This window comes from Danio rerio, chromosome 12 (genome assembly GCF_052040795.2).
Source record: "Danio rerio strain M-AB ecotype USA chromosome 12, GRCz13ab, whole genome shotgun sequence".
In the NCBI taxonomy this organism is placed as follows: Eukaryota; Metazoa; Chordata; class Actinopteri; order Cypriniformes; family Danionidae; genus Danio; species Danio rerio.
The window spans coordinates 3,920,001-3,940,000 of record NC_141032.1 but is presented as its reverse complement, the minus strand read 5'-3'; the positions used below and the strand labels follow the sequence as shown (position 1 = coordinate 3,940,000).

The window sequence follows — 20,000 nt, the reverse complement described above, 5'->3', positions numbered from 1 at the left end:
TATTTTTCCCCAATTTCTGTTTAACGGAGAGGATATTTTTTTCAACATATTACTAAATATAATAGCTTTAATAACTCATCTCTAATAACTGATTTATTTTATCTTTTTCTTGATGACAGTAAATAATATTTGACTAGATATTTTGTCAAGACACTTCTATACAGCTTAAAGTGACATTTAAAGGCTTCACTAGGTTAACTAGGTATAGGCAGGTTAGAGTAATTAGGCAAGTTATTGTATAACGATGGTTTGTTCTGTAGACTATTGAAAAAAATAGCTTAAAGGGGCTTATAATTTTGCCAATTTAAAAAGAAAACATTTTAAGGTCAATATTATTAGCCTCCTTAAGCTATATTTTTTTGATTGGCTACAGAACAAACCACTGTTATACAATGACTTGCCTGATTACACTAACTTTAACCTAAATGTCACTTAAAGCTGAATAGTAGTGTCTTGAAAAATATCTAGAAAGATTTTAGCCTCTTTCACACATATAAACCTTTCCGTAAATTTACCGGCAATTTTCCGGAAAGTTCTGTATTCACACATAGGCCCTTTTTGAAAATACCGATAATTCCGTTCCGGCTATTTTCCGGAAAGAGAAGTTGTAACGTTACCGGTAATTTGCTGGAATACTGCACTGTGTGAACGCAGAAGGAAGATTGCCGGAAAGAGCACGTGCACGTCTAGAACGTGCTGACGTGTGACGTCTGCTTTGGCCAATCAGAACAGTCAGACGCGTTCACGTCCGCGCGGTTTATGAAAATAAAAGCCTTTGAATATTTTTCCAGACACATTTAACTGCTAGACGTTAGTCAGATAACATGTTGCACATTGAAGACCGGACTTTGAGTTCTTTAACGACGCTGTCTGGGTCACACAACCGAAGCTACGAAGGAAACACAGCTGGAAAAGAGGAAAGAGAGCCGGCGTCCTCGTTAGACTGAGACGCCGTGGATTTCGACCTCCGCTTCCCACCATTCTGCTGGATAACGTTCAGTCACTGGACAACAAACTTTGCAAGCTACGGGCGCGCATTTCCTTCCAACCGGAAACAATAAACTTTTTTGGAGCCGGCACCTAAGCTTTTCGCTCATCGTAGCGCACGTGCTGCTGATGATGTGACAATAAAAGTGATTTGATTTGATTTGTTCATCTTAATGCCAACTATGTAAATAATTATCGATAAGATGCTTATGATAAGCCGTTGTTTGTTTACCTTCAAGCTCTGCTTCCTTCAGTTGCTTGACGCGTCGCGTGTGCCCGTGAAGCAGCCCGTGAGCGCCAGCACACACACATATCATGTACATCTCGACATGCGAAAGTGTTCGTCTATAATTACATCGAAGTTGTTCACAATACTGATCCATCCACTGAGTTTGTAACGTAGTCAAATGTTTACAAATACAAAGCCTGCCATTTAGAGGTCATTTCTGGTTAATGATGTCAGAATTTACCGGTATATTGGAATGGATTTTCCAGATGTTTACCGGGATCACTGTGTGAAAGGGGCTGTTATGTAGTGTCATTAGGGTTGTAACGGTATGAATTTTTTACGGTATGATAATCGTCTAAAACAATACCACGGTTTGACGGTTTCGCGGTATACGGTATGCTATAAATGTTACAAAATAATAGAACAGTGAAGCAAATTTGACTTTTTCCAAATAATATATTTTCAGTTACTATAAACAACACCACTTACAATGAACAAATAAAAAAATAAGAAAATAATAAATAATGTGTCAAAGTCCAAATAAAGTCCAAATAAACATGGTGCAAATCCTCAGTAAAAAAAATAGATATAAATATTTACTATACTATAAATAGTTACATAACGAAACTAGATTCAATATGGAACATCCTTAGGTTTTATGTGCCAGCATGGATATGGTTGTCTGTGGATATGGATTTGGATATGGTTGTCACCTTCATTTGCGTCTTTTGAAAACAGCAAGAGCAGCAGTTCGTCTTTGCTGTGTCACTGTTTTGTCATGTTTCTGTGCTGCTGTGCATGCAAAAGTACTTAGTATGAGAATTATTTCATGCAAAACTTCTTTTTTTTGCGTTTTATTTAGCCGCGCATACATGTACAGCCTCTCTCATTCCGTGTTGTTCAAAACGCTCGTTGTTGGTCCACAAACAAAAGCGAAACCTATGCTTATTGGTTGTGATATAGTGAGTTTGAACCAATCTGGGCATGGAGGAGGGACAATGCATCAATGTATCATGTCTGATTTGTCCGGAGACACAGTGACGAGCGTTTCTTTGTCAAATCAGCGTTGTCAAATTTTGATGACGTAACTGCACTGATTCCGGAGCCTCTGAAAGTCCGCGAATATTATGTGACACAGCACTGGAAAGCTGAGATTCTCTTCTTTATGCCAATGTTTGAATTGTTTGAATCGGATCAGCGGATGAAAAGTTATTAAACATTTAAGAGCAATACTTATTTTTAGCCGCGGGCGGCTGTCTCTGTCTTTAAGGGTTAAAACCGTTGATATGCAATTGTTCATGGTACGATAATCGTGCACGTTCAAATCGTGGTAGACCGTCATACCAGTATATTGTTACAACCCTAAGTGTCATGATGGCAAAGAGAAAATAAATCAGTTTTTAGAGTTATTAAAACTATTATGTTTAGAAATGTGTTGGAAAAATTCAGAAGTTGGGGAACAAAGTATACAGGAGGGCTAATAATTCTGACTTCAACTGTGGATAATTAATTTAAGATTCAAATCAGCATCTTTATTGCATGTGTATTTGCTGCTTAATATCCGCTCTGTGATAAGTTTGCTTACAGATCAAGATCCATAAAGAGGCCTGTTCTGCAGAGATGAACTTAATGCTCATTGACGTGCAATACTCGTGCCCTAATAGTCCGGACCGGCCTCTCCTGTCCCCCGCGGCCTAAAGTAATTGATCCTGCTATGGTTAGCTCCATGCTAATCCATCACTGAACAACTCATTTACAGTAGAGCTGCTGCATTCATCTCCCCCCGTCCTTAACAGATTCACTCTTAAGCCTTTGTTATGGGGAAGATTAAAAAATGGAGGTTTCCCTCAGTGTCGCATTTGGCCACCATGCGGAGGACGTCTCAGTCCCGGCGGAAGAGCGTGGAGGGTCTTTGCGCTAGCACTCTTTTAGGGGTTTTGCACACTAGGACGTGGTTACTAGACGCTCAGTTGGTGTATCTGCTGGAACGCACTCAAGCGGGTCCCGTTCCTCCTCCTCGAACTCAGTCGCTCTGCTCTTTTTCTCGCTCTTCCTCTGCAGATGGTGGAAATGAGGATGGCGGAGACCTGCAGAGCGCCGCTTTGGATCCCTTTCACAGCTACACTGGACCAGGTAAACTTTCATTGCAATGGTGTAATGTTGATATGTAAGGGTTTTGATGCATCTCTAAAGTGCCACGTGCTGTTTTAAAGGAACTCTTCACATTTGTTTGGAAAATAGGCTCATTTTAAAGTCAAGTCAAGTCAAGTTGTGGTCATTCCACTACATGTGTGGACATCAGGCTTGAGTGGTTTCCAAAATTTGATACTGTCAACGTTTCTCACTGTTTTACCTTGGTATATTGTATTACCAAGCATGCTTAAAAAATATGATGTAAGGCTCAAAAAGCGTCACCAAACTGTTGGCTTGTGCCTAATCCATTCAGAAACTGAATACAGTATATGCAACCTCAGGCTATCTTATCATATCTTGTTGCGTCTGTTGCAACGTAATTTCGTTCTGCATTACAATTTTATTGTGATATTTTGAATGACAAAAAGAAAAGGAAACTGAAACTGAAACTGAAGTTGGTGAATTTGACATGCCTGTTCTCGATCTGTGTCTCCTCCAATCCTGCAGGGGGCAGTGTAGACAGTGACTGTGTCTTTGAAGGGGGTTATTCTGTGGCTCCTCTGTCTGCGACGGAGGGTTTTCAGCACATGCGTGCGATGGAGGGAGTTTCTCGATCTCTACCTTCATCACCTTTACTCACACACCAGATTTCCAGCTCGCACCTGCCGTCTGCTAGGAAGATCTTCAGTACGGCTACAGGTACTGAACTCTCTCAGTGACGCAAAATCAAAATACCTGTGGAAGAGTCACACCTGAGCTGACCTGGGGGGTTAATTACTGTAGTCTTGGTGATGGAGGTTGTTTATGTTGATGCTGAGACGGAATGTATTTTGGCTTTTTTTGATCAATTTTAAATTCAGATACTTTTACTCTGTTTTATTTTATTCACTTTATTTCATTTATAATTTTTTATAAATGGACTTTTTTGCATTTCCAGATTTTATTTATTTCATTTTATTCATGTACAAATACAATAATATTTTATTTTAGTTTAATTGACCCTTTTTACATTTCCTAATTTACAGAAGTGCTAATATTCATTTATTGTTAAGCTATAATTTATTTATTTATTTAAACACACTCAAAGCATTATTAATTTATTTTATTTTATTTTATTTTATTTCATTTTACACTCATATATATAGGTTCCCACTTAAAAATCCCTAGTTATCATGACTACAATTTTATTCAAAATTATTTTAATAAAAATTAAAGACATTTATTTAATGAACAATTGCAATAATATTTTATTTTAATTCATTTATCTTAAATTTTCCACATTTTCCATTTCCACTACTTTATTTAGACAAACTCAGGGCTTATTTAATTTAATTTAATTTAATTTAATTTAATTTAATTTAATTTAATTTAATTTAATTTAATTTAATTTAATTTAATTTAATTTAATTTAATTTAATTTAATTTTTAATTTAATTTAAATTCCCAATTTGCAGACGTGCTACTTGCATACCTTTTATTTATTTATTTATTACAGACTCAATGCATCATAGTTTTGTTTTATTTTAAGCCTTTAAAAGAGAAAATAAGTAATAAATATTATGATAGTTGTTATTAATTTGCTTCAAGATTTACCATCACTTTATAAGCTGTTGTATTATAATCACTTGACTAAATTTCTGTTTAATTAAATGGCAAAATAATACAACTCTATAATATGCAACTATAATATAATGTTATTAAGGTATAACAATATTGCATAACAAAAATTAACTTTTCTACATTTACTTTATTTCCAGTAGTAAAAATGCATTATTACATTTTATGGAAAGACTCCATACATTTTATAATATGTCCAGAAAGTGTCCAATGACGCTTTCTATGTGTCCACTAGGGTGAGCCAGTCTCATATCACTGCAGAAGCTTGACCAGATACATGTACATGTTACAGCAGCACCACACTGACATTTTAATAACTGCCTCAATGCTGTGTCAGAAATTGTTGGTTTATAAAAGCAGTGACTCTTACATTCCTTTAAGAAGTAGAGACCATCCATGAACATTCATCTGTTGTGAAATCAAGAGCATTGTGGGAGTTTGTCTGAAAAGGACAGCGGTGTTGTTGATGTGAGTCACTCAGCTGTTCTGATGCTGCTCTTTGTGATGTTAATGACTCTCACAGCTCTGATTTAAGGCTCACTTTCATACAGATTGGGTGCTTGCTTTCAGAGTTTGGTCTTAGTATCATTTATGGAAAACAAAATGGCAGCATCATTTGTGTAAAACAAGAGTTATGTCCCAAATTACCCACTATTCACTATGAACTATAGCAGGGGTGCCAAAACTTTTTTCTTATGATGGATTAAGGGCTGTGGGCTGCAGTAATTGTGTGAGTAATGAAGTATTAAGCGTTTCTCTCAAAGAAAAGCCTGTCTAAGCAAAATGCTAGCAGGCGTTTGTAGCTCCATTGATGCTCTGCCTCTTTGCCCTTATTTGGTAACCCCTGGTGGGTGCAATGATGAAGGGCCAGGGCCGGCGCGTCCATAGAGAGGGTGGCGTCCCTGACACGACCCTCACCTCTTGTGCCCTCAGTTATATCCACTTCTAGGGCGGCGTCCGCGACACTACCCTCACCACCCGTGCCCTCAGTTATATCCACGTCTAGGGCGGCAGAATAGAGAGGGCGGCATCCGCGGCACTGCACCATCCGCACCCTCAGTTATATCCGCGTCTAGGGCGGCAGAATAGAGAGGGCGGCATCCGCGGCACTACACCATCCGCACCCTCAGTTATATCCGCGTCTAGGGTGGCAGAATAGAGAGGGCGGCATCCGCAGCACTACACCACCCGGGCCCTCAGTTATATGTTCATCTAGGGCGGCAGAATAGAGAGGACGGCGTCTGCGGCACTACCCTCACCACCCGGGCCCTCAGTTATATCTGCGTCTAGGGCGGCAGAATAGAGAGGGCGGCATCCGCAGCACTACACCACCCGGGCCCTCAGTTATATCCTCGTCTAGGGCGGCAGAATAGAGAGGGCGGCGTCTGCGGCACTACCCTCACCACCCGGGCCCTCAGTTATGTCCGCGTCTAGGGCGGCAGAATAGAGAGGGCGGCATCCGCGGCCCAACACCACCCGCACCCTCAGTTATATCCACGTCTAGAGCGGCAGAATAGAGAGGGCGGCATCCGCGGCACTACACCACCCGCACCCTCAGTTATATCCGCGTCTAGGGCGGCAGAATAGAGAGGGCGGCATCCGCGGCACTACACCACCCGGGCCCTCAGTTATATCCGCGTCTAGGGCGGCAGAATAAAGAGGGCGGCGTCTGCGGCACTACCCTCACCACCCGGGCCCTCAGTTATATCCGCATCTAGGGCGGCAGAAAAGAGAGCATGATGGCGGCAAGATCGTCCTTTGCCTAGAGCGGCAGTTCAGTTGCACCGCTGGCCGTCACTGGCCCTCTGACAAGCTAAAAGTGGGGGAAAGGGGAGTGGTTGTGGGTATAGATCGCAGATGAAAATGCGGGGGCGGCGGTGGGTGTGTTACATCGCGGATGAAAATAAAGGGGGTGGGGGGGGATCGCTGATGAAAGTGAAGAACGAAGGGGGGTGATAGGGGTGTTGGGAGATTGCGGATGAAAGTGAAGAGCGGGGGGGTGGATTGGCGCTGGCCCTTGATAATGTTTTTGGGGCCCCCCTAATTGGATGGGCCCTTAGAATCATCCAACTCCCCCTCTCCCCCCTAGCTGCGCCCATGGGCAATGCCTACTTGTTTCTGTGAGGAGTTTATATGTTCTCCCCGAGTCCGCGTGAGTTTTCCCCGGGTTCTCTGGTTTCCTCCCACCATCAAAAGACATACAACATGCATAACAATCAAGCACTTGTCTAACCCCTTTTCCCATGTTCCCTTAGCTATCGCAGCAGGGGAGTTCTGAGATCCACTGAGCTCAGGCTGCCCTCTCACTCTGCCAACGGGAGGAAGCCCCAGGCTCGAGCATCCCTTGTGCTCGGGGCTCTCTCTCAGAACAGCATGCCAAATAAGCTTTTGATAGATCATCAGCTAAGTGTGAACTCTTGAAACCCCTTATAAAAGTGATTATTGCACAATAGGACCCCTTTAGGACCCCTAAAAGAATTAAAATGCTCTCACCCCAAGCTGCAACGTATGTATAATCCTTACAGTCTACAAGATGAATGGTTGGAGACTCATCTAAACCTTGTTTAGGAGCAGAAGAAAAGTGTTTTTCCAATTTGGAGGTCTCCTCTATTTGCTCCCAGCGTTAATTGCAGTGTGTTTTCCAGCGGCTGAATTGTAATTCTCCAGCGTAAGCAGCGTGCAGAGCTTCTCATCTCCGCTAATGAAAGTCAGGCCTCTTTATGAGCGCCGTTTTATCCCGTTTTTCATGTTTTTACTGCATATTCATGAGAACCTAATCAGGTGTTGCTTTTGCATTTAAGAAATGTCCTTTTATTATGGAGGCAAACAAACCGTGGACTGAGAGTTAAACAGTTGGCTGCGGTTATATGTTCAAGGATCAGTGAAAGAGAACCACGTCCTTTGTGATGTGAAATTATACAGTGAAAGATCTCGGATTATAAAGGATGGATCTGAATGTGTTCCACTTAGTTTGGTTTAGAAGTCATTTAAAGCAGTGTTTCTCAACATTTTCAGCGGGTTGCGGAGTGTGTGGTCAAAAAAAACAACAAAAGTTTAATTTTTAACTTATTTTGACTTTTATTTTGAAATGCGTGCACAATAACCCGACCATTTGACATGTGAAATTTCATTTAATTATAGCAACAAATATGTCAAAGCGCAAGTACTGTACGACCCTGAATATGTAAAGTATGGATTTACATATATTGACGACAAAAAAAGACTTTAAGAGCACCTATGGTGAAAAATCTACTTTTCAAGCTGTTTGGACAGACGTGTGTAAGTATAGTGTATAGACCGTCATATTGGGGTAAAATAAACACACACAGTCCTTTTTTTTTTTTTCAAATTTAACAACGTAAAAATGGTGGACTAATTTAAGCGGTTTTCAGATCGACCGCAACTTTACCTAGAAGTGCGGCCCCCCCCGCCCACCAATATTGATTGACAGCTGCGCGCATTAACATGTCTCCGTAGTAATGCATATACTCATATCGACAAGACAGGACGAGCGCAAAGCAACCGGGAATAAAAGGTCTGTACAGTTTGCTATAGGATCATCAATCATTATCAAACGTGATCAAGAGTGAGTTTTACATGTTTAACATGCAACATATGCAAAATGCGCATAAAAATAGGTGGATGAAAGCATAGCTATAGTCTAATAGTTTTCAGTACTCAAACCATATTGTTTCAAAACATAAATGGTTTAAATGGCAATCGGTTTCCTTAAACAGTTTGAGTTAATTGTACTTATCTGGGTTTACAGTCTACTTTTATAAGTAAGACGCCTCTTTTTATTTGACTTTATTCCTAAACAAGGGCTACACGGTAGCTCAGTGGTTACCTCACAGCAAGAAGGTCGCTGGTTTGAATCTTGGATAGGCCTGCTGGCATTTCTGTGTGGAGTTTGCATGTTCTTCACGGGGTTGGCGTGGGTATGAGTGTGTGGGTGTTTCCCAGTGAAGGGTTGCAGCTGAAAGCAAACCCGCTGTGTAAAACATGGGCTGGATAAGTTGGCGGTTCATTCCGCTGTGGCGACCCCTGATATATAGGTACTAAGCCGAAGGAAAATGAATGAATGAATATTCCTAAACAAAAGCTTTTCCTATGTTAAACAGATAGTAGTGTTGGTTGTAATTAGTTACACAATAACCAAACCACAGGAGAGGGCAAATTCTTCAGCAGGATAGCGCTCCTTCTCATACTTCAGCCTCCATATCAAAGTTCCTGAAAGCAAAGAAGGTCAAGCTGCTCCAGGATTGGCCAGCCCAGTCACCAGAAATGAACATTATTGAGCACCACTGGGGTAATGTAAAGGAGGAGGCATTGAAGATGAACCCAAAAAATCTTGATGAGCTCCGGGAGTCCTGCAAGAACGCTTTCTTTGCCTTATTATCTTTGCTAATAATTCAGGGGATGCTAATATTTCTGACTTCAACTCTATGTATTAAATATAGTGTGTTTTAATACGGTATATTAATTAAATTGACAAAACAAAATGGTACAAATGTAAAGAATTAGGAGTTTCATTTCTGTTCTCCGTGTGTTTAAATATATGTGGGTTTGTAGTATTGAGTACAGTAATTAAATTACTTATTGAGTAACTTAGTTACTTGTCAGACTGAAGTAATTATAAAAGCAATTTAAATGCAATTTTATTAATGTAACGAACAATTAGTTGCTGTTTTAAAACAGAAACTCACCCAGCAATGGTGTAAAGTAACCTCTACCCATTGATCTCATTTCCCCCCATTCTCCTCCTTTATCTCCATTATTACAGTTGTCTGTGATTGTCTAGTGCTGTAGAGATGGAGAAAATGGCAGATTGTATCCATCTCTTCACCTTCAGATTTGAACAAAAGCCCAGCGAGAGAGCAGTGACCTTTTTAACAGATCAATCGCATCCTGATTTAAGCGTCCCGGGGCGAGGCGGGGGGTCCAGCGCTCCCCTCCTCCATCCGTTCAGACGCCTCCCCTGGACAACCACTGCTACTTGATTGAAAATGCCACAAGGCTTTTGTTTTTGCCGATTGAATTCGGTTTTCTGGCAAGTGCACTTCTGCAACATCAATTAACTTCTGCCGACACTTGCAGGGAGGCACTTAAATCAGCTCTGCGTCTGATACACAGCGCACACCCGATGTGGATTTATTGAGAGTTCATAAAGCTCTATCTGCCGTCTATTGAGAGCTTTTTGTCATTGCTTTTACTGCGGTAAAGATGATGTTCGGTGTGTGTTTGAGAGTCAACTTGTTGATCCTTTGTAGTGCACTTACACTATTGTATTACAGGTGTGCTAACATAAGGAATGGGCTGTGATGTTATACTCTGATTCTGTTTTAACTCTCTTGTTAATTGATGGGTCAAAAATGAGCTGGGCAACGACTTTACTGCAGGATTTTACTGCGACACAGTGGCGCAGTAGGTAGTGCTGTCGCCTCACAGCAAGAAGGTCGCTGGTTCAAGCCTCAGCTGGCTCAGTTAGCATTTCTGTGTGGAGTTAGCATGTTCTCCCTGCATTCATGTGGGTTTCCTCCGGGTGCTCCGGTTTCCCCCACAGTCCAGACACATGCGGTACAGGTGAATTGGGTAGGCTAAATTGTCTGTAGTGTACGTGTGTGAATAAGTGTGTATGGATGTTTCCCAGAGATGGGTTGCAGCTGGAAGGGCATCCACTGTGTAAAAACACATGCTGGATAAGTTGGCGGTTCATTCCGCTGTGGCGACCCCTGATTAGTAATGGGATTAAGCCGAAAAGAAAATGAATGAGTGAATGAATGATGTTTTCTAAAATGACCCCAACATTATAATACACACACACTCTGTCATGATCACCAGCAACCTAGGCCTTGCAGATCACTAAATTTTGCCACTGAAATAAACTACAAATCCCATCATTCCCTGCACTCACACATCTGTCCCCTTGATTGCAAACACACTTTAAAACACCAGTACTTTAAATACACTTCACTCACACACACATTGCTGAGTCTTGTTTTCCCTTTGAAGTATTACAAAGCATTTTCCTGCCGTGTTTTTGATCCTTGTCTTGTTTACCGTTAATGTTGTTTTGCCACCTGCCCTGACTATTCACCTGTTTTTGATTAAGCTCTTTCGGATTATCCTTATGCTCCTGTTTGCAACTGTTTGTCCATTGCCTGCCTGACTATTCTTTATTAATTAACTGCACGTGCAAAATAGATTTGAGGATTGAAATTAAATTGAGCTGCTCTGTATGAGAGCAGTGGTTCCCATAGGTACACCAACCATACATATTTTGATTGTCTCCTCTATCTGACCCATTAGCTTCAGGTTTTGGAGTACACCCAAAAGACGGTGCTCATAAAGCAGTATAGAGTCCCCTTTACTACACTGGGGCATTAGGACCCACTAACACCACTTCCGGCAGCAACCCAGCTTTTCCATGTGGTCTCCCATCCAGGTACTGACTGGGGGCAGCTCTGCTTAGCTTTAGCAGTATAACCATATGTACCCAAAAGCAAATATTTCTTAGTTCACAAAAATATACACCAGGGCACGTTTTCCAAATGAGCCTACGTTATTTATATATCCCTCATTAAAGCAAGTCTCTGCTGCTTCTGTAGGGTGACCACCGATGTTGTTGATTTCCCTGATTGAATCATGGGTATCACTCCTCTGAACTCAAACCCTCGAATAACCCTCCTGATCTAACCCAGATTAACTACCAAAATCAATACTGTTACTTCTATCCCTATAGATCTGTATGGAAAGAGGCGAAATTACATTTTCCCCCAATGCCCATTAATTGTCTTGATGACATTATACTGTCGATCTGCTTCCACTTTTCCTCCTCAATCCATACCGTAATTACAATAACATGATTAGCCCTTTTCTTGAGAACAACCAGCGCCTCTTTACATCCATAAGAAGCACTTTACCAAAAAAAAAAAAAAAAAAAGAGCGCAGACCTGCCACTGAGAGTCATCACTCTCAGTGGTGGTTTGATCACAAGTGCTCGAGTGAGACACTTTGCAGTTTACACCTAGAGCAAACATGACCTACTACAGGAAAGGGTGTGATGTTTCTATTATAGCTCTCTGCTATTTTAGTGCGATATCTGGACTACAGACGTGCTTTCAGGAGTCATATTTAAAAACAGTGGCGCAGGCTTTACTAAAGTGACTATTCGCCCAAAAATCAGTCATCATTTATGTATTCATCCTCCCTAGCAGGCACAGGGCATCAACATGACATCAGACTGAAGTTATACCCCAACGTCAAGGGACGTTGCATTTTGTTTGGAAATGAAAATCAGGTTGACGTCAGAACCTGATGTCAATGTCCAAAATCAGACAGACATTGCATTTTGGTTACTTTAAAACGCAACCTAAAAACAACTAAATATCAACGTCTAATAATGTTACAGCTTGACATTGTGTATACGTTAGCACTATGACAATAGCCCCTTTCACACAGTGATACCGTTAAATATATGGAAATTTTCCGGAACGACTTTACCGGTTAGGGTTAGGTGTTCACACAGGCGAGGACGTTACGGAAATTATTTACACAGTTGACATTAAGAAGAACATATAACCGTGATCTGACTAACTTCTAGCAGCTAAATGCGTCTGGAAGAATATTCAAAGGCTTTTATTCTCACAAACCGCGCGGATGTAAATGCGTCTGACTGTTGTGATTGGCTAAAGCAGACGTTTCACGTCAGCACGTTCTAGACGTGCACGCGCTTATTACGGCAATCTTCCTTCTGCATTCACACAGCGCAGCATTCCGGCAAATTGCCGGTAATGTTACAACTTCTCTTTCCGGAAAATAGCCAGAACGAATTTACCGGTATTTTCAAAAAGGACCTGTTCACACATACAACCTTTCCGGAAATTTGCCATCAATTTTCCGGAAAGGTCTGTATGTGTGAAAGGGGCTATTATCTAATAGAAGTTGAATTTTGATTGCCATACCTGGCGAATAAACATCAGAATCTGACATCAATATGATGTTGGTTTAAGACACGTGTCAATTACAAGGCCCGCAGGCCAAATGCGCCCCGTCAAAACATTTAATCAGACCCGACAACAAGTTTTGGTAATGAAGTTCAAGTTGCCCGTGTTCGCTTTAAATATAAGGTCTGTGACCAATTACAATAATGAGACACAGGGGGTGCTGTCGCGCTTCACCCCACTCTTTAACTCTGCGCGCGTCATGTCCATAGAGCACATACTCATGCGAACAAATGTTCTCTATAATGAAGCTGACCAAAACATCCCACAGGTCCCGCCTCACAGACCACCATGTTATGTCTGTAATGAAAGTAGCCATGGCAAGGGACATTACACCTAGAATAGATAAGAGTGTTTCTATGAAAAGATGCAGAGTGTCTGGTAAGAGTTAAAAATCCCTAATTATCTTAGGTTTGACATATAAGCCTAGTGCAAGTGTCCTTTGGAGCAAAATAATCGAAATAATACAATTTATAGGTCACCATTTATCCATAATACCCAACTAATAAATATATTGCTTTATTTTTTTCCCCCTCTTAAATGTACTGTTTAACAGTTTCCCTCCTACTGTACTGTTTTATGCTAATATTGGTTAGAGACTATATTTCGTGTTTTGATAGAGATAAAATCTGCTGTGACACAAATGTGGACCAACTTAAAATTAAACGTGAAACTTTACTATATTGATAAGTGTGGTTTAATGAAGTCTCATAGAGATGTTATAGAGTTGTTAATACACTTTTATTTTCTCCAATAAATACATTTTAAAAATATGTATGTATGGCCCCTGATTTTAATCACAACACTCATTGCGGCCCTTACCAAATTTGGATTTGACGCCCCTGGTTTACGATACTCCTAAAATCATTCCACGTTCTGAGAGTAGGCATGTTATGAAAGCAAAAGTGATCTCAAAATCACTCAAAACAATGATTCAGCTTGCAGCGTCTTTTAGTGAAACCGACAGTAAACAGGTCACGGCTCAGAGCAGACCTCAGAAATTTGAAAGCTTGTCGTTTTTTTCACCTCATCTCCATCAGTTTTCTCAAATTGCTGCCCAATTACACCCCCAGCAGCCCCCCTCCCCCTCCCCCTCCTCGTCCCCCCCACCGCCAGTCATTTGTTCAGCTAAATGGAAATGTGACATTTAGTGCTGGAATTCAGCTCAGGTGAAGAAGACGGGATCGAGAACGAGTCCACATGATTAAAAAAATGAGCTTTAAATGAAGAAGAGCTCATAAAAGGAGAACGATGCAGCCACTGATCATATATTTCGATCTGGAGAAAGAAGTGGGAATGCCTGTGGGTATACACTCCCAAAAAAAGGTCACAAATGTTTGTTTTTTTTCTCCATGCAACAATTATTGTACATTACTGTACAGATTTTTTTATTTATTTATTTTTTGCAGCGATGCTATCAAAGGATATTATTTGGTTCCCTAATAAACCTTTCCATTTTTTTTACTGTGCACTATGGCTGCAGGATATTGGAAAACACTGCCATTGCAATATTTTGTTTATCTACAATATGTAATCAATTTGACCAGATTACTTTTAAGAATTCATAGTCATTGCAAAGTTTAACCTTAGAGTGAGAGTTTTCATTTGAATGTGTTTTATAGGCTTGCAACCGTGTTAGCATCTCCATTCAATTTAAGCCATTTGTACACAAAATATTTATTTTTTTTGTATTTTAATAATAATAATTATTATTATTATTAATTATTTTTGTATTTTAAAGATGAATTGCATATTATTGTGTGCACAATGAAGACTAAAAAGCTATTCATTACTTAATTAGTGAGTAAACTTTAGTAACTTGGAACTGTTATGTTTACTTAACTTTAATAATTATACTTTACTACACTGAAAAAAAAACCTGACTGGATCAACTTAAATTACTTCAACTTCTTACACCTAAAAGAATGAAGTTTTTCCAACTTATTTATTACTGACAATTGTAATAATTTAAGTGGAAACTATATAATTCATGTAGTTGTAACATGCTTAAGTAATTAGTTAAAATTTTCACTTTTTATAGTGCAAATGACGTTACGGCAAAGGGTGGTGACCCCTGATAATCAGAGACTAAGCCGAAGGAAAATGAATGAATGAAAGAACAATATTAAGTAGATTACACATAAAACAATTACATTGTCCCAAAAAATCTCAAGGATTTTGTTGGTTCAACTCATTTTAAATAAGTAGTTTAAACAAACTAAATTTTTTCGAGTATAGTTTTCTTGGTTGGAAGAACTGTTTGTGGATTAGAATGGCTTTATGGATGATAAAGGTTTAAAACCTTTTGTGAAATAAAAACATTACCTGGATTTATAAAGACAGCATATTTTGTAGTTGTTGTTGTTTTTCTTGTTGTACTGTGTACCTGATATTAGGGGTGGGCACTATACTGGTATAAATGTGAGTACCGCATTATGTTGTGCCATGATATGTATTTTGCACACGAATGAATGAATGAATAAATGAATGAATGAATGAACGAATCAATCAATCAATCAATCAATCAATCAATCAATCAATCAATCAATCAATCAATCAATCAATCAATCAATCAATCAATCAATCAATCAATCAATCAATCAATAAATAAATAAACAAATAGACAAACAAACAGATGAATAGATAAATAAATAGGTAAATAAATAGATAATAGATAATAAATACATAAATAAACAAATAAATAGATAAAATATATAAACTGTTAGATAAATAAATAAATAAATAAATAAATAAATAAATAGATAAATAAATGAATAAATAAATAAATAAATAAATAAATAAATAAGTAGATAAATAGATAAACAAATAAACTGATAAACAAATAAATAAATAGATCATAAATAAATAGATAATAAATACATAATAAATAAATAAATAAATAAACAAATAAATAGATAAAATATATAAACTGATAGATAGATAGATAGATAGATAGATAGATAGATAGATAGATAGATAGATAGATAGATAGATAGATAGATAGATAGATAGATAGATAGATAGATAGATAGATAGATAGATAGATAGATAGATAGATAGATAGATAGATAGATAGATAGATAAATAAATAAATGAATAAATAAGTAGATAAATAAATAAATAAATAAATAAATAAATAAATAGGTAGATAAATAGATAAACAAATAAACTGATAAACAAATAAATAAATAGATAATAAATAAACAGATAGATAGATAGATAGATAGATAGATAGATAGATAGATAGATAGATAGATAGATAGATAGATAGATAGATAGATAGATAGATAGATAGATAGATAGATAAATAAACAGATAAATAGAAAGATAGATATATAGATAAACAAATAAATAAATAAATAAATAAATAAATTGATTAATTTGATTGATTGATTGATTGATTGATTGATTGATTGATTGATTGATTGATTGATTGATTGATTGATTGATTAATTGATTGATTGATTGGTCGATGTTTTCCCCGTGTTGGCGTGGGTTTCCTCCGGTTGCTCCGGTTTCCCCCACAGTCCAAACACGCACTATAGGGGAAATTAATTAAGTGTGTGTGTGAATGTGAGTGTGTACGGGTGACTCCCAGTACTGGGTTACAGCTGGAAGGGCATCCGCTGTATAAAACATATGCTCGATAGGTTGGCGGTTCATTCCACTGTGGCGACCCCTGATGAATAAAGGGACTAAGCCGAAGAAAAATAAATAAATGAAAAATATCGATTATCATCTGGTCAGTGGAAAATATTGTGATATGAAATTTAGCTTATATCACTTACTCCTACCTGACACGCATACAGTATCATATCACCAGGTGCATCCATACAATCCATTACTATAATGCAGTGTGTGTCTCTGTGTGTGTGTGTGTGTGTATCAGCTGACCTGATGAACTTCAGCTTTCCTCAAGCATAATTGATTTGTAGTTTGCAGAAAACAACACACCCACCATTTCTTGGAGTGTTTTCGCCCCCAAAATACGTTCAGATTTCTCATGTTCTCCATACACAGCGCATGTACAGTGAAGCGTTTATCATGCAGGGCTGGTGCTTGACATTCAGAGGACAGAGAGACATCCAGTGATATTAAAGCCATAAATCTCTGCCCGTTTTAGCAGCACAAATACAAGGCAGAGAGCAAAGTCAAGGCTGTGAGGAAAGTTAGATCGCAAACTAGCATTCAGGTCACATTTTTGGCCAGACTGAACTGTTTGTTGGAATCGCTGATGCGTTTAGTCTGCTTGATCTTTAATATTTTATGTCTTTATTTGAGAGCGTCCAGGGTTGAGTCTGATTCTTGGGGAACACGGATGAGGCGGAAACCTTGGGCTTTACCAATCTGGAATATTCTGTGTTTGGTAAAAGCTTTATAAAGCGCATTTAAGAGCTGATGTTAATGGATTATTACAAAAGATTATTTCAAACCTCACTCCTTTAATCAAAAGATAATAAGGGTTACAAAGAGGCACTTACAATAGGAACGAATGTGGACCATTTTTGATTTTAAAAACAGAAATGGCTCACTTATAATTTACTAGTTACATATATTCATTTTTCCGTTAAAATCTGTGTATTATTATATTATATATATATATATATATATATATATATATATATATATATAAATATAATTATGTGTGTGTGTGTATATATATATATATATATATATATATATATATATATATATATATATATATATATATATATATATATATATATATATATATATATATAAATATAATTATGTGTGTGTGTGTGTATATATATATATATATATATATATATATATATATATATATATATATATTATAAGCTTTAAAGTCTTTTTGGGGGGGTTTTACTTCAACAAATCTGTAAATGAGCATACATCTTTACACAAAATATGTTAGTGCTTTTAAATTTCGTTTGCTTATGTTGTGCATCAATGTACAATATTCAAATATGCATAATTGCATGCATATATACTATGTTCCATAAATGCCTTATTGAAAAAAATTGGGCTTGACTATATATATATATACACTCACCGGCCACTTTATTAGGTACGCCTGTCTAACTGCTGGTTAACGCAAATTTCTAATCAACCAATCACATGGCAGCAACTCAATGCATTTAGGCATGTAGACATGGTCAAAACGATCTGCTGCAGTTCACACCGAGCATCAGAATGGGAAAAAAAGTTGATTTAAATGACTTTGAATGTGGCGTAGTTGATGCAGAAGAGCATCACTGAACGCACAACACATCCAAGACGGATGGGCTACAGCAGCAGAAGACCACACCTGTCAGCTAAGAATAGGAAACTGAGGCTGCAGTTCGCACAGGCTCACCAAAATTATACAATAGAAGATTGGAGAAACGTTGCCTGCTCTGATGAGTCTCCATTTCTGCTGCGACATTCGGATGGTCGGGTCAGAATTTGACATCAACAGCATGAAAGCATGGATCCATCCTGCCTTGAATCAACGGTTCAGGCTGCTGCTGGTGGTGTAATGGTGTGGGGGATATTTTTTTTGCACACTTTGGGCTCATTAGTACCAATTGAGCATTGTGTCAACGCCACAATTTAAAGTTTTAAAAGCTTAACTTTTGATCTGTAGTGTTTGTATTGATATATTTATGTTGAGTACACATCACAAAACAGACATTATTTAATAATATACACTGTCATTTACTAGATTTAGCCGTACTTTAGCTTATTTTGCTGCCAGCTGAATACCTTTGTTTTTATACCCAGCTTGTTTTTCACTCAAATTAATTTGAAATCCAACAATAATTGTCAGACCCCCTGCCGTGCCGTCACACACCACCCGTTGAAGACCCCTGCTCCGTTCTATTAATGCTCACCAAGAAAATGGAAAAATACACGCGTGAACCGATAAAAACATGTCACTCCGTTATAGCAGCTCATTGCTCAAGTGCTCTGGATGTCAAGTTTGGATTAAGGAAGAGAAGAAGAGGAGATTGTTTCCAACAGAACATTAGCGAGAGCAGCAGGAGACCCTAATGATCTCCACCCGTCATTAAGACCCTCACAACTCCACAAGAGGAGCTCAAACCGAATAAAACATGACGCATGTTAAAGGAGCAGTTTAAACCCATTCATTCATTAATTCAACCATTCATCCATTTATTTAGTTATTTGCTTAGCTACCTATACCTATTTGCATATCTTATGCTCCGCTCAGTTCTTAACAATAAGATTTTTACTTGTTAAATGATAACTAAAACCGAACCACTTAAACTGCTGCTATTTGGGGATTTCCGCCTGGATTTTGCCTACCCAAATTTAAAAGCTTCCCAAATCCACATGCAGAAGTGTAAATGCAAAAATTTGGTATCATTTTAAAGAAAACTCTTTGAATATTCATAAAACACTATTGAAAGTGTTTAAAATATCTGTATATGTCGTCTGTGTTATAATAAACACCTATAAAAAGAGGCACTTTTTGTATTTTTTTTATCAACTCAAATTTGAAAGTGTACCTTTCAGGTTCTGTGTGGTCTAGCGTCCTGTAATTAATTTTAGTGGTTCCTGCACATGTCTGTAATCATAGGAAAAAAGAAAAATGTCTCCACCATAATCTATGCAAAAGTTATTGCATTCCAACTGATGAGAGGTGCTGTACAAGCCACAGGGACTGATCATTGCTTTCATATTTCACTATTCTTTTATTTGATCAAACATAGTTAACTGTGTTTGGACCACATCAGACATATGAAAGGATTACTTTTGCACATCACCTCAAAAACAGAGGAGAATGGCCCTGAAGCACACAGCATAGGGTAAGAGATGACAGCTGTCTGTGCTATCTGGGGCTGCTTATTGATCATAAATGTATTGTTTACATTTCTGCGCCATGGAAACACCACAATTCATTCAACAACTGTTTGGCATATGAATAAAATTCATTTAAAAGAATGCTAGAACCGTATGAGCACCGGCAAGAGCTTTCATTTGAGCTATAACTTGTACATGTGTCATATGAAAAAAATATGAAAATGAACCAATGTAAAATACCT

General features: G+C 38.3%; 1 protein-coding gene across 4 annotated transcripts in view; it reads left to right on the top strand.

The window, feature by feature from the left end:
• Positions 1–20,000, top strand: part of tanc2b (tetratricopeptide repeat, ankyrin repeat and coiled-coil containing 2b) — a 267,309-nt gene that overhangs the window by 116,151 nt on the left and 131,158 nt on the right. For all 4 annotated transcript variants that reach the window (XM_087275633.1, XM_087275632.1, XM_087275631.1 and 1 more), the window contains exons 3-4: positions 3,278–3,349; positions 3,857–4,048. In XM_087275633.1, coding sequence (XP_087131759.1) covers positions 3,278–3,349; positions 3,857–4,048 — 264 coding nt within the window. The remainder of the gene's footprint in view (positions 1–3,277; positions 3,350–3,856; positions 4,049–20,000) is intronic.